Source organism: Fistularia commersonii, chromosome 35, assembly GCF_037954325.1.
Source record: "Fistularia commersonii isolate RoL2024-O1a breed Wild chromosome 35, RoL_Fcom_v1.0, whole genome shotgun sequence".
NCBI lineage: Eukaryota > Metazoa > Chordata > Actinopteri > Syngnathiformes > Fistulariidae > Fistularia > Fistularia commersonii.
Genome location: NC_141318.1, coordinates 7,018,922 through 7,034,508, shown reverse-complemented (window position 1 = coordinate 7,034,508; position 15,587 = coordinate 7,018,922). Strand labels below are relative to the sequence as shown.

At 38.9% G+C, this 15,587-nt stretch overlaps 2 protein-coding genes across 4 annotated transcripts; both read left to right on the top strand.

Moving 5' to 3' along the window:
• The first annotated feature begins 1,555 nt into the window (after positions 1-1,555).
• Positions 1,556-7,561, top strand: LOC147214018 (N-acetylaspartate synthetase-like). Of its 3 annotated transcripts, XM_086142331.1 has the most exons (6): positions 1,556-1,863; positions 1,964-2,048; positions 2,476-2,727; positions 2,895-3,059; positions 3,773-4,933; positions 7,525-7,561. In XM_086142331.1, exons 3-5 carry the CDS (start codon positions 2,505-2,507, stop codon positions 4,156-4,158), a joined length of 774 nt encoding a protein of 257 aa, XP_085998457.1. In that variant the 5' UTR covers positions 1,556-1,863; positions 1,964-2,048; positions 2,476-2,504; the 3' UTR covers positions 4,159-4,933; positions 7,525-7,561. The 3 variants fall into 3 exon arrangements, with proteins under 3 accessions (XP_085998457.1, XP_085998455.1, XP_085998456.1); XM_086142329.1 differs by lacking the exon at positions 1,964-2,048; XM_086142330.1 differs by lacking the exon at positions 1,964-2,048 and having other exon boundaries at positions 2,453-2,727.
• Positions 7,562-8,327: 766 nt separating this feature from the next.
• Positions 8,328-13,878, top strand: LOC147214017 (uncharacterized). Its single transcript, XM_086142328.1, has 6 exons — positions 8,328-8,641; positions 9,215-9,313; positions 9,423-10,181; positions 10,566-10,708; positions 11,963-12,072; positions 12,181-13,878. Exons 1-6 carry the CDS (start codon positions 8,536-8,538, stop codon positions 12,317-12,319), a joined length of 1,356 nt encoding a protein of 451 aa, XP_085998454.1. The 5' UTR covers positions 8,328-8,535; the 3' UTR covers positions 12,320-13,878.
• The last annotated feature ends 1,709 nt before the right edge of the window (positions 13,879-15,587 follow it).

Below are 15,587 nucleotides of genomic sequence, written 5' to 3'. Positions count from 1 at the left end.
TTAATCAATTTATGCCTGATAAGCTGCTCTTTCTATCGATTTTCTTGTTTGTATCTATGCTCTTTGTTTTGTAAATTTGGGCTCCTGTCAGTCTGATTTATAAAGGGATGTGCTGTGGCTTGTATTTTAATTTCCCAGGGTTCCCACCTACAACCTGTAAGATCGGGTTGCAGTGCCCCAAGGTACCGTCCTGTCTCCATTCGTCTTCACCCTTTTCAACTTCAGGCACAACACCGGTTCCTGCCAACCCCAGAAGTTCTCAGATGACTCTTCCGTTGTTGGATGCATGTCAGGGTCTCACACCTGGGTTCAATTCGTAATCGGCGCCAGCTGCAGCAGCAGCTGCTAATCAAGATCCCTATAAAGGGCAGCGGCACGCTTTGCTTGGCGTCAGGGGATTGTGGTTGCCCAACAACCCTGACCACTGTGGAGCCCCACGACTGGACTTAGCTGTGGTTACTTGACTTCCCCTTTGCCATGTTCATCCCCACGACGCCTGTCACCACCGGACCCCGAGTGTAGACCGGGACCTCCTGGTGGACCACTGGACCCTGACCCTGCGAGAGCCCCCTCTGGACCTTCAGACCCTGACCCCGCGAGACCCCCTGGTGGACCACCTGACCCTGTCCGAGATCTTGCCTTGACCCTGCCTGGGGCCCGTCCTGGTGAGACCCAGCCTTGTGCGACTCTGTCTTGGGGCCAGGGAATTGCCTGCGACACCCTACCTACCTGCCTGCTTACCTGAGACGCCCTGTCTACCTAAATAAAGCGCTTCAGCCTTGAGGGTGTGGTTCCCTGCCAGACTCCGCCCCTGCAACCCGTGACAATACATCAACGATGACAACGAGGGGGAGTACAGGGGTCTGATACCGAGTTTTGTTGAGCGAAGCAACCAGAACCACCTCCTACTCATCTCCAAGACCAAGGAGGCAGTTGCTGACTTCCGGAAGAACTGGAGGAAACAGGTACCAATCACCATCCAGGGTGAAGAGGTGGCGATAGTGGACTCCTACAAGTACCTTGGGGTCCACGTCAACAACAAACTGGACTGGTCACGCAACACTGATGCACCCTGCAGGAAAGGTCAGAGCAGGCTGGTCTTCCTGAAGAGACTGAGGTCGTTTGTTGGACGTGGGCTCCTCAGCACCTTCTACCAGTCTACGGTAGCCAACACACTCTTCGGTATAGTGTGCTGCTGGGACGGTGCCAGGACTGGTGGGCTCAATCGTCTCAACAAGACAGGGAGGAAAGCCTGCTGGGTGGTGGGACTGAACCACCTTCAACTTGTGGCAGTGGGGAGGGTGAAGGACAAACTGGGAGATTTACTGGGCAATCCTTCCCACCCCCTGCATGACAAGCGATGGCTGATGTGAAGCTCCTTCGGCCAACGGTTCATCACAACGCGGTGCAGAACAGAACTGTCTCTCCATATTTATTTTTTTTTAACATAACTGTTGCGCTGCTGTGACAAAGGAGTTTCAAAACAATAAATTTCATCTTTTTTTCTGTAAAGAGCTGACAGCCAGCTTATAGACAGTATTGCTGGGGCAAAAAATGGTAAATGTGTTACTTTACATTTTGAAGAATATTCATTAATGTGAGCCAAGTGCTACGTATGACTCAATGTGTCAAAAATGGTCACTATTTAAGTATAATTTTTCAGAAAGACTTTATTATTTTGTGACCTGTAAGCAGAAAGAATGAACCTCCCTTTCGTGCTAAGAGAGTCACTGCCAGCTGGCTGTGTCAGTTTACGAGAACAGGATTTAGGGAGGAGTTGTTTTTAGTTTTTCCTCATAATTATTTCCACAACATAGCGAGAACATATTTTAAGAACTTGGGAATAAATACAACCAGGCTGAGGTAAGTGTATGTATATATTTATATGTCTATTTCCTTTTTAATAGAATAAATTTAAGTTTGACACATGTGATTCAAAAGGATCATTGCATCATCTTGACAGTTGAAGTGAGGAAAAGTGTCACCTTGCCGCAGTGTAAGTTCCTGAGGCGCGAAAAGTTGCCAAAGTAATCCATCATCTGACCCGGGTCAGTATCTGAGGTTTTGTCCTGAAAGCGGGACAAACTTAGCTTATCTATATTCTTTTCAAAGCTTGAATATTTTTGATTTTCTGTTTATCGTCCGTTCACTTAAGAGGCCACGTGATGTGTTCAATGTCCCTTCTCAATGGATGACACGTACGCGTCTCCAAATATTAACTTCTATAAACATTTACCCGTTTCCGTCTCATTTTGGATGAATTTATTTATAATAATAGATAACGGCCCCGGAGCGACCAGTTCGCTCCAAGATTACATTTTTAGTTTTTCAATTCCGCAATGACACGATCAACCACTCGCTTCCTTTCGTTTTCCTTTTTCACGGTGTCCAAAATGAAAGTAAAAATGACCAGTTAGAATATTTCACGTGTTTCTAATTTCTGTGTCCACAGTAACAAACTTTCTCCCCCTCCAGCGCCTTCACGTCATTTTTAAAGATTTGTCATGGAGAAAGCATCCGCGGAGTGTAATGCCAAACTAAATCAATGCCATGTAAACAACGCCAATGAAACGCTACAGAATCTAGTTGTGCGTGAATTTCAGCCCGCTGACGCACAGCAGGTCCAGAGGATCTTTTACGAAGGAATGATGGAGATGATTATAGACACAGCCTTCAGAGGTCTAAAACATCACCCTGAGAGTCTTCTGCTTTATTTGTGTTTGACAGGTAGGAGATACGTGTGTTTGACTTACTATTTATGTATTGGCATTGTTTTGTGTCATTTGGCCTTCATTTCAGTTTTTCATTCTGTTTGTTTTCTGTCTGAGTTCATTGTATCTACGCTGTGTTAAAAGATAACAAATGCTTAAAAGTGTTCAATATTCTTTTACCAGCTATCTGCTATCTGGTGACCTTGTGTTGGTGGGTGATAGGACCCTTCCTTTTACTTGTGTTGTGTGCACGCTACATATGCAGTTGGAGAATAGTGCACACTTATCTGGACCAGGCCATGAGCAGAGACATGGGGCGTATTGAAGAGTTTTACACAAAATCATCAGGTATGGATTTCACACACATGCAATTCATAGAAACAGATCCCCACTTCTGCAGCTTGGGCATTGATCGTCAGCCAGAATATATATTTACCAATGGTTCATTGAGTACATGATAATGATAAATAAAATCTTTTTGACAGATACCACAGTATGCCTTCAGGAGTCTAATGGGCCATAATGATGATAATGACTGAATATTTATTTATGACAAGAAGGTTGTGCTTACTAAGGCTATAATGTGGTTATTTAGATAGATCATAATGGGTACAATTCCAAATTATAAACATCTTTTATAGTTGTCAAGACTTTGTGGTCACATGACACTGATGAGCTCAACAAATAGGAAAAAAAAACAGTTTTGCTAATTTTTTATACATATCTATGAATGGGGTAGATTATATCTATCTTCTATCTATTTCCTTATTCCTTGCAACACAATTCCGCCGTCATATTTGAAAATCAGCCAAGTTTTTCTCTTCGGAGCCCTGTCCGAATGTTGCAGCTGGAAAACATTTTTTTGCTTGCAACATGCCGTTTAACGCTCTTCTCTTTGTTCGAAACAAAGGAAATGTTTGACAATTTAATCTCCAATAACATTCAAACCCTACTTAATCGTCATATCCTTGTGTTTTACCGTTTCTTGTTATTTTTCATGCATAGTAATATGCCCTTTCTATTTCTCCCTCATTTATTGTGTTTTATTCTTGCAACCTTAGATTCCTGTCTGTGGGTTGCAGTCCAAAAAAACAAAGTGGTGGGAGTCGTAGCCTTGGTCAAGCAGGAAAAGTCCAGCGGGGTTTTCGAGGTGAAGCGAATGTCAGTTGACCAGAGCTACAGGAGGTGCGGGGTCGGCATGGCTCTGGGACGTAAGGTTCTCGAGTTCGCCTTCAATCAAAGATACTCAATGGTTGTGTTGGGCACCACGGCGTACAATCCTGCCGCTCACAGGCTTTACAAGCGTTTGGGGTTCCAATGTGTCGGGGTCACAAACGGCTACATCGCACCTGGTGTGAGATTGACACCGCTGGAGTGGATCTTTTACAGAGTCAGCTTTCATCACTACAGCCTGACTGTGCAAAATATCATGATTGCTAAATCGTAAACGTTTTAGTGGGAGACAGTCTTATTCTATAAGAAAGTAATCCGTCAGCAGAATTTGTTTTTATTGCAAATATGTTAAATTCATCAACAAAATTATATTAAGTGAGGCAGTGCACTTTCAAGGTATTTCTTCTGCATGTACAGTATATAGAGCGGGGTAAAGAATTTGGATGAAAGTGCAAGCAGGAGTTTTATTTTTGTATTTTTTTATTTAATTCATTAACATCTAATATTTGACTGTTTTATCATTGAGGCACCTGACCGAGTTAGCTTAGTATTTACTCACGTTCAATTCATATATATATACTGCTCAAAAAAATAAAGGGAACACTTGAACGACACAATGTAAGTCCAAGTCAATCACACTTCTGTGAAATCATAGTGTCCACTCAGGAAGCAACACAGATTCATTTTGACTTGTTTTAAGGACATTACATCAAAGTTGGATCAGCCTGGAGTTTGTTTTTACACTTTAATTTTGACTGTGATTCCTAATCCAGACCTCCATGGGTTGATACAATTGATTTCCATTGATCATTTTTGTGTGATTTTGTTGTCAGGACATTCAACTGTGTAAAGAGCAAAGTATTTCATAAGAATATTTCATTCATTTAGATCTAGGATGTGTTTTTTAAGTGTTCCCTTTATTTTCTTGAGCAGTGTATATAAATATTGTCGGTGTTGTTTGTGACTATAGTGGCAGGTTTGGTGACGCAATGCCAAGTTTTGGAAATGCAAAGAGGTGTGAAGTCAGAGATACGGCAGCCTGATTCAAGGTGAGATGTCTTAGAGTAGCGTGACGTTAACCTTATCCGGTTTTTAATTATCATAGGATTGTGAATAAGCCCGATAGATAGATTCATTTTGATTCATTAGACAAACTGTTTTAAATACTTAATTTCCCGTTAAATATTAAGTACCTGTCACGGAGATGTTCGATTTACAGCTTAAAACACTTAAATAAGGAACAAAATAATACTATATACGCACACACACACACACACACACACACACACACACACACACACAGTTATATATACATATAGGTACACAAATATATACGTATATATATATATACGTGTGTATATAGATCATAATACATATATGCATGTTTATATATATATATATACACACACGTGTATATATATATACGTATATATACATTTATACATTTATATATATATATACACACATATATATATACACATATATGTACACACACACACACACACACACACACACACACACACATATATATATATATATATATATATATATATATATATGCTGAACTGCAGAAAATAAATTAATCTATTACGCGCCAGTATGGGTAAATCATGCAGATGGTGACCTTTCCAAAATCAAAATGAATTGCAAACTATTGTATTTATGGGCGTCTCCAAAAATCTTGGAGGGATCTTGAAAGCACAGCTGCTCAGACAAGATAAGAGGCCTGCAGCAGGCGCTGTTCACTCACAGAACTCACAACTTCTTTCAAAAGCTGCAGGAAATGGTCGAATCCCATCTATGGTTCATGCATGTTACTTACAATTTAGTGTGCATATCTGACATTATCACACACACACACAGATATATATATGTATAGGTACACAAATATATACTCATATATATATATATATACATATATAAACGTGTGTATATATATATATACATATATATATATATATATATATATATATATGTATATGTGTGTATATATATATATATATATATACTGAACTGCAGAAAATAAATTAATCTATTACGCGCCAGTATGGGTAAATCATGAAGATAGTGACCTTTCCAAAATCAAAATGAATTGCAAACTATTTTATTTATGGGCGTCTCTAAAAATCTTGGAGGGATCTTGAAAGCACAGCTGCTCAGACAAGATAAGAGGCCTGCAGCAGGCGCTATTCGCTCACAGAACTCACAACTTCTTTCAAAAGCTGCAGGAAACGGTCAAATCTCATCTATGGTTCATTCATGTTACTTACAATTCATTCATGTTACAATACAGCGTGCATATCTGACAATATCACATACACACATGAATGAATGAAGGACATACATACATATATATACATACAAACACACGCACGCACACACACACACACACACGCATATATGTATATATGTGTGTGTGTGTGTTTGTGCGTGTGTTTGTATGTATATATATGTATGTATGTCCTTCATTCATTCATCCAGCAATCTTTTTTAATGGATTTGCCTCTCAGACACATGCTATCAATGTAATCATGGATTTATGGGAATCCCTTGTTTGAAATGTAGTTTTGAGAAAAGGAGTACTGTCCAGGTTGAGCACACAGATCACTGAATATCTGTATTTTAGTGTTTTAGCTTTGTTTGTTTGTTTGAAAACAGTGTCAGTAATGAGAAAACAATTAAATATACCCATAAACTGAAGTGTGGCCTAACCTTTGACTCTCTGGGCTGAGTCAGACCAGGCAGGCTTGAGTTGGGTAAGGAGTGCTGATCGCACATTAAAACAGGAACCGTGAAAAGCAGAACTCGATGACACACTTTCATGACAAACTAAAAGGTTTTTAACTTTTAGCTGTCTTACTTAATTTTCAGCATGAAAGTACCACGGATGAAGATATTTCCGATATTCAGTTTAAATAATGTAGACACCGTTATGCTACCACAACATCATTACTACATTCCATTATTAATGAAAATAATCAACAGCAAAAATATTTAATGTGATGTTTTTAATAATGTTTGTAGTACTGCACTGTGAGTCTTAGAGAAACACTGTTTCAGTCCTCTGTATGTGTGAAACATATGGCAGTCTTGAAAATAAAGTTGTCTTTGACTAAATGTGAGCTTGTCATTGCGTAAAAAAAAAAAAACATAGCTTAAGTGATCTGGCCACTCGGTAGATTTCATATTCTGACAGTATGAGATGTTGAGAAACTTTTCCCCTGTGAATTTGATTTGAGAGCAAAAGCATCAATAACGAATATAAGTTATAAGTATCTGAATTGAGATAAATGAATATAGAAATATCAGCGACACTAGAAAGTTCAGTTTTATTATAAATTGCAATTCAAAACTGGTGGAAACAAAAATGTTTGACCAAGCAATCAAGGATGCTTGACAACTTTATCTTTTAATTTCAATGGGGAAAAGATATACCCACATGTTTTTTATACCTTCCTTTAACTGTAGCAACACACAAATAAATTATTCAAACAGATCAGAAAGTTACCAGTGTTTTTTTTTTTTAAAAAGCCCCTGGTAAAATGTCCCTTCATTTCATTCATCAATACAGCAATAACTTACTAACACCATAAAAGCTCCACCTGAATATTATTTAAAAATTCTGTTTGTTTTTTTTCAGACTGCATCAGGGGTTAAAAGACTGTGGGGAATAACCGAGACCGTGCCAATGAGAAACCTCTCTCCACTGCATTAGATGAGATGAGATGTACGTTATTGATAACTAATTGTTAACTGATAATTGTTTTGAATAATCCCATGTTTGGGAAACAATTTGCCAAGCATGAGATTATGCAAAACTTCCAAATATTCTATCATGAAAAGCAGAGTTGGCTAAGGAGGATACAACAGTCATGGAGGCATTAAGATCTCACTCAATGGACAAAAATGTGAATTTATTCTGCATGAAATAGATGTCGGAATCCACTGACCAGCTAAACTGACCATTAACTTCCTGATACGAAAACTGCACATTCAGCATTTTACTGGTTTGTGGAACTTATTGTTCCTGAATTATGCTAAAAAACATGCAGGTCATATTGTGAAATTGTCAAAGATGCAGATTTGGAAAGGAACTACACAAACTGTGTGTGGATGTTCTCAGTTAGCCAGTTTTACAGTCTTTACTGTAAAATCTTGTTGTAGAAACACTGCAAAAAGTGAAATTGGATTTTTTTTTCCCCAGTATGATATACAGTGATTACTTTTCATGCCACTATCCACCTTATTGTCACCTAGACTTTATAATTGGAAAAAGAATTTAAGGTGCCCAAAATTGACAAAATTCATGATATTGATAGTTGAAGTTTCAATTGTCAGACCTTGATCTTCAGACTGGACTGGCTTTGCCTAAACAATTAGGAAGCAATGTCACACAGACCCCGCCCTCTGGCTGAAAGGCATCTCTGGAAAAATCCCTTCAAAAGGTACTGGTACTTTCAGTGGATGGAGCTACAGCAACTGCACATTAGGTTCACGCTTGACTTTAGATTTTAGGTTGTATTTTTGAAAACCTGCAGTTTTATTTTTTGACTCATATTTTTTTAAATCAAATTATATCACAGAAAAAAATAGAAAATTTTGCATGAAAAAGAGCTGAACTCATCCCTGGAAAGAGGGAAGACTTACAGCAATGACTGTTGAGTTCAAGTCCTCCTCAGTGACCAACATGGACATGGACGATAGTAAAATCGGATATAAACAGATTTTGGAGGATGGCAGGAAACTTCGGTATTCAGGTAAAAGAATAAGATTTATTGTAAAATGTGTAAATTCACACTTTTTACATCTATTTCTATTTTGAGGTGAATGTGAACTAGCAGCTCTGCTTATAATAATGTTTCTATAGCAGCGTAACCTCAAAACATGCCAGCACAGTTAAAGCTCAGTTTTACTCAACCTTACTTCTCTTCTAACCATACAACTATTTTAAGGATCAGGCTTTTTTCTTTCTATCACCAAGTTTGATGAAAACACTTGCAACTCACAGTTGACTCCATACCAGCGCCACTGTTACTAAGCTGACAAGTTGTTTGTAATAAACGCTGGACAATATTTTTAAGGGCATGCAGTGTCATTGTGGGCTTGGGAGGATGTTATAATGTTTACAGTTCATTTAAACCACTATATATTAAATATATTGTTATGAGGGATTCAACTTATTCACAGATCGTGTGTCTTTCTAAATGAATCATGTGATTTTGCTTGAGAGAGAGTTTCTGTCTACCACTTTGCATCCTCCCAGCAGGTGTTGCCAAACAGATAAAGCACATAACCACAACTTCCTGTTTTTTGTCCCATTTTCCATGCAGTTTTCGCACTGAGAAACAACCCTTTCAGGGCGGCGACTCTCTGCCTTGGACTGTTGTGCGCTATCCTGGTGATGGTTGTCATTGGTCAGAGTGTCCACAGTCAGTGCAACATCCTTTTGTCCTCATCACGTTGATATGCTTACGATGCTTTAAAAAAAAAAAAAAAACGTGAACTCACCGTGTGTTTGTTATTCATCTCACTTGGCAGATCGAGGAGTGCAGCAGGAAAATGACATCAACGTCAAAGCTTTGAGTGAAGAAAAAGAAAGCTTAACAGAAAACCTGAAGAGCACTCAAACAGGGAAGAAGAGTGCTGAAGTCAAACTTGACCAGCTACAGCAAAATTATGCAGCCTTATCGAAGAGAACCTTTCAAATGCAGACAAATATGAATTTACTATCGTCTGAAACAGCGGAACTTAAACGTACTCATACTGAATTACAAACCAGCAACATAGCATTAAAAAAGGAGTTAGATAGTCAAAAATCAAATCAGGAGGTGTTGGAGAACAACAACAACGCGTTGACCAAGACCAGAGACATGCTGCAGTCACAGTACAATGCAGTGATAAAAAGCAGAGATGAGTTACAGGCCAGTCACGACCAGGTGATCAAAGAGCGGGACAATTTCCACAACAAATTCAACAATGCAACAAGAACAAGAGATCTCATGCAAAATGATTACAACAATCTGGTTAAGAATTTGGAGCATTTACAGGAGATAAAAGACAATCATGAGAGTCTAACTGTTGAGAAGGACAGTTTGCAAGCTTCGTACAACATAGTTGTTAAAGCTAGAGACGAGCTGCACATTTCCTACAATCGCCTCATCGAAGAGAAGAGGCAGGACGATGACAAGCTCAGCCAGACCTTGCAAGAGAGGAACGAGCTGCAGGGGAAGAACAAGAACCTGACCACCGAGATCGAGAAGCTACAGGCTGAAGTGAAGACGCTGAGGGCCAACCAATGTAAGCAGGAGGAAACACACACACACACACAAACACACACATACATGCACGCACACACACAAAGGAAAATCATTGCTACTTTGATTTTTTTAATCTAATTTTTGAATTCCACTTCATCTTTTTTTTTAATTATTGCACAAAAATATAATGTTGCCACATACACGCTTTACTAGTCAATATAATGATTTATCATTTTAGCCATTTTGAACCCAACTATACAGCAAGGTTTCAGCATTTATTAGGAACTCTGTGTTATTTTAAAGCATAAAATCCAATACTTTCCTTTCGCAATCCCCTTAAAATGCACTTCCGCACAAAGAGCTGTGATTAAAAGTTTGTTCATTTCAACGTCGCAACCTTTGAATGGATATTTCACATTTTCAGACAAGCAGTGTCCTTCTGGTTGGAAGAAGTTTCAGAACAACTGCTACTACACTTCGCTCGGCAAGAAAACCTGGAATGGCAGCAGAACTTTCTGCAAAAACAGCGGCGCAGATCTGGTAGTCGTTGAGACGCAAGAGGAAATGGTTAGTTTCTATTTCCTGTTTCACACCGTCATTCTTAAAGACACCTTGAACAAGAATGAATCTCTTGTTGACAATGATGAGGGCATTGAAATGCCTTACATTTACAGATTCATGGTGTAGAATTCATAAAAATACTTTTACATAGCAATAAGTCATTACAATTCAGCTGTGAATATAATTATTAACTACAGATATAATTAGTAAATGGATGATCTCTTTAAAATTGGTAAATTGCAATTCTTTATGTACAGGTAAGTTACTGCCTTATAATGTTAGAGTCCTGCTGTGCGTATTTTACTTTTAAAAGCTATTGAATGAAATGCTATGGAAAATGAAAATATGTTTCCTTTAATATATATATCTATCTATATATATAGATAGATATATATATGCAAAAAATGTTAAATATTTTTGCAGATGGTTATCTTTTTAACAGAGGGCATTTTCTAATAATAACTTTGAACAAACCTGAAGAGGAAATAAATTAGTGGAATGGTGGATTTACAAATCCCCATGTTTCTTGCTGTGGAACTTAAGATTTAAATCTTTAATAAGAATTTTGCAGTAAAATTGAAATGAAACAAATGAAACTCACGTAATTTACATCACATTTTGTTCCAAACAATGTACTGTTTTATTAATCGCTTTGTTGGTGTTGAATCATCTGAAATATTTGGGATTTTGTATTTCCCAATCAGCTCTGTTGATTCATTCTGCACGTATTTCCATGTAGGCTTCCTTTTACTGCACATCAGTAAAAAATCTGGAATTTATTTATTTATTGATATAATAAATCCCTTAAAAGTGGTTTAAAATAATCATGGATATCGAATAAATTATTATTTATGAAGTGTGGGTCTTAAAATGCACATTCTAACGGTTAACATTATACAGTAGTATTTGCATCTTGTCTCTTTAAAAGTTAGATTATGATAACTGACATACATTTAAGAGCTTCTGCAGACTTGAACAACAAAGCTTTTGAAAATGTTTTCACCATTCATGCAAGTCCATTTTCAGCAAAAAGAAAAGAAATCGCTCTCTCCAAAAACTCATGAATAATGAAGTGAAAGGTCACCAATAGAAGGAGCAGTAGGACAAACACAGACTTTTTCTGCCAGTTGGTTAATTGTGACCGCTGACTTGTTGAAGTAGTCAGGAACCCTCAAGAATAGACTTTATATATAACGCAACATATAACCTGATGCTTTTGTGTCATCTGTTTATAATGATGTAATGTCTCTTCCTGATTAGACCTTCCTGAATGATTTGTTTGCGAATGACAAAGAGATTTGGCTCGGACTGACAGACGAAGGAGTAGAAAACCATTGGAAATGGGTAGACGGGACCCCGCTTACCACAGCGTAAGTGACACATCATTTGTTGTCTGGTTTTTAAAATAAGCATTCGATTTTTAAACCAATCGGACAAAGACTTGTTTCAATTCTAAATTTTCACTCTGCACGCTGCAGATACTGGGGGAAAGACCAGCCCAACAGCTACAATGGGAGGGACCAGGACTGTGCTGAGTTCTGGCCCCGCACATCGAAGAAATTCGAGTGGAATGATGAGAGTTGTTCTAATGAAGAATACTGGATCTGTGAGTTGTAGGTTTTACGAAGCGCCTCATGAGAACAAGTTATGTTGTCAAATAATCAAAACCGTTGTGGAAAGTCTAGCCGTCTATAGTTTAAAGTGGACTGAAATTCCCTTTGATGCAAATACTAGTTATTTAAAAAAAACAAACAAACAAAAAGACACAAATGCCCCTAATCACAAACAAATCAGCCACAGAGTTTTAGAACAAATTTTGAATCATCCCGCAAACAACCCATAATTCACAGACACACAAACAATGCCACATGCTGCAAAGCACTCAGCCTTGTTAACGTCATACAACGTGGGTTCTCCTCTCAATACATTATTTTGTGCTTTTTGAATTAAATTAGCATTGTTATGGCTCCTAGGAAAGTGAGAACTGCTTGTGATAGTGGTGTTAAAATGCCAAATGTGTTACAGTAGATCCGAGGAAGGAAATAAGAGCCAAAAGTGGTGCTTGTGTTACTGATCTCGCCAAGCACTACGACATGGTCGACCATCTGTACCAACCGAAAGGAAAAGGCAGCTGATTTGGCTGTAGGAGTGACAATGTTAATGAAGTTTTAGAAAAGTATGTTTTGGGTGCTGGAGAACAAATCAATCGAATTTGCAGCAATTTCAAAGGGAAAAATTGAACTGAAGAAGCTTCTGCAAGGGAAGAAAATCAAGTCCATTGCTACAATGAGAAGATTTTGGACAAGAATTGGCCCTAAGCTGCTTGACTGAACACCTCCACAGACAATGGGAATGATTAATTTGGTTAAATTGAGTAAAAGAACAATTGTTGGCCAAGGCGCCACTGTACCACTCACTGCTGGCAACTACAACACGCAAGACTACTTAACTGCTGCCTGCCTTATCAGGTGGGTGAGGTTCCCCTGGCGTAGATAGATCTATACCTGACGGTTATGAATTGCATTGCCACCTACAGGCAACAGCATTTCTGTGTTTTTGGCTAGGGAGGACTTCACAGAGTGTGAGAGACTGCCCATTATTTGTTTTTGAATTCACATTAAAAGGAGATCGAGTAATTCCTCAATAAGAAGTAGGTAGGTGGCACAAGGTTACCTCTAGATGAGGAACCTATAAAGGGCAGAAAGTGTTTCCGAAAAGCCAAGTAACTGAAAAGAATGGCTCCCAGTTTGAACCTGTTGAGCCAAACCAGTTTTATTATATCCTTATCTGTCTATATAACTGGTGTTTTTCTGTATACATTTTCTTTTGAGTCTATAATGGTTTCTGACTGAAGACATAAAATAACCAAAAATATTAGTGGTAGTTTGAGAGGAGCTTTTACCTGAAAATTCTCAGCACAGAGAGCAGGTTAAGAGAGAAGAATAAAAGAGTGTTCAGTCGGACCAACGTTTTCTGATTTGGTCACAACCTATACAGGTACGCAAGATGAATGAAAGCCAAAGATGATTACCGACAATGCCTTTATCCACTCACAGCCTTATGATTCTCAGATTCCATTGTGGAGAAGAATACATAAATAATCATGTAATCATATTTTGCATAAATGTAAATCTATTCGTTATACTGTTTATTCAGATAAATGCTGCACTTCGATGTCATCATGTTTTGGTGCGTTTGTCTTCTCCCTCCTCCTGAGACTTTTTCTTTGGGTTTTTATTTTTTACCACAGCTATTCACGATTCAATACATTTCGATAACATTACAATGTTGACTTCCTCTCAGACCTTTGCAGCTGACTGTGATATTGTCAAAGTGCACAAATGATTCCAAGGTTTCTTCTCATTCCTTGTAAAACTGCCTTCACACCTGCCATAGAGTGTGTGAATGTGAGTTATTTCTCACATTTTCCTTCACCTTAAAAGAGAGACATTACTGCAGCCAATAGAATGAGGACAAGGGCGCGAAGATCCACCTAAGGTTAGTGGTTACATCTGATCATTAGTTGCGGATGAAACAAATGTGCAGGGTATTGTTTTCACATGAATCATGGGAGACACGGAAAGTAAAACTTTGGAGATGAAAAAGAGATATTTTGGTATCTGAATATATGTAAACATCTTACAAAGTATTGGTGTCTTGAGTCGGTTCTCGAAAAGTTGTGAAGAGAATGTTATGTTATGTTATAATGTTAAAACGTTCAAAGGACATCATATATCCAACAAGAGGCGCAAAAAAAGGAGGGAATCGATCACATGATCATTCTCTTCTCTTCAAAAATGGCGCCGCAAACATATATTTCCGATGAGCATCTGAAGAAGAGTAAGAATATTTTTTTGCTTCAATCGTCATTCATGCGAGAATAAGTGTTTTGTGTTATATGTAAATAAATCACCTCTTCTTTTTGGAGCATATGTTCGGTCGTAAGTCTGACCCGTTTCCGGTGAGAGCTGGACTCCGCCAGGGCTGCTCTTTGTCACCGATTCTGTTCATATCTTTTACGGGCAAAGTTTCTAGGAGCAGCCAGGGCGTCGAGGAGATCCGATTTGGTGGCCACAGGATCGAGTCTCTGCTCTTTGCAGATGATGTGGTTCTGTTGTCTTCATCAGGTCGTGATCTCCAGCTCTCACTTGAACGGTTCGCAGCCGAGTGTGAAGGGGCCGGGATGAGGATCGGTACCTCAAAATCTGAGACCATGGTGCTCAACCCGAAACGGGTGGAGTTCCCATTCTGGGTCGGGGAAGAGATCCTGCCCCAAGTGGAGGAGTTGAAGTATCTTGGGGTCTTGTTCACCAGTGAGGGAAGGTTGGAGCGGGAGATCAACAGGCAGATCGGTGCAGCGTCTGCAGCGATGCTGGCTCTGTACCGGTCGGTTGTGGTAAAGGGGGAGCTGATCCAGGAGGCGAAGCAAACAAGTTACCGGTCAATCTACATTCCTACCTTCACCTATGTTAGTGACCGAAAGAATGAGATTGTGGATACAAGGGACAGAAATTAGTTTTCTCCGCATTTTCTCCTGGACTCTGCCTTAGAGATAGGATGAGAAGTTTGGGCATCTGAGAGGAGCTTGGAGTAGAGTCACATACAGTGGGGCAGAAAAAGGATTTAGTCAGCAACCAATTGTGCAAGTTCTCCCACTTAAAAAGATGAGAGGCTTTTAATTTTCATCACAGGTACACTTCAACTATGAGAGACAGAATGAGAAAAAAAAAATCTAGAAAATCATATTTTTTAAAAGAATTTATTTACAAATTATGGTGGAAAATAAGTATGGCTCCATTCATTCTTTCCTTTACGCGGATCAGTCGTCCTGGTCTCTTTGCAGAAAAACGTCCCAAAAAGCATGATGTTTCAACCCCCATGCTTC

What these genes read in the sequence shown, in the direction of transcription:
- LOC147214018 (XM_086142329.1), top strand. Translation starts at nt 2,505, where the DNA reads ATGGAGAAAGCATCCGCGGAGTGTAATGCCAAACTAAATCAATGCCAT. An exon ending in GCTTTATTTGTGTTTGACAG is followed by an intron (nt 2,728 to 2,894) that starts GTAGGAGATACG and finishes TTCTTTTACCAG; the next exon opens with CTATCTGCTATCTGGTGACC. An exon ending in GTTTTACACAAAATCATCAG is followed by an intron (nt 3,060 to 3,772) that starts GTATGGATTTCA and finishes TTGCAACCTTAG; the next exon opens with ATTCCTGTCTGTGGGTTGCA.
- LOC147214017 (XM_086142328.1), top strand. Translation starts at nt 8,536, where the DNA reads ATGACTGTTGAGTTCAAGTCCTCCTCAGTGACCAACATGGACATGGAC. An exon ending in GACGCTGAGGGCCAACCAAT is followed by an intron (nt 10,182 to 10,565) that starts GTAAGCAGGAGG and finishes TCACATTTTCAG; the next exon opens with ACAAGCAGTGTCCTTCTGGT. An exon ending in TTGAGACGCAAGAGGAAATG is followed by an intron (nt 10,709 to 11,962) that starts GTTAGTTTCTAT and finishes CTTCCTGATTAG; the next exon opens with ACCTTCCTGAATGATTTGTT.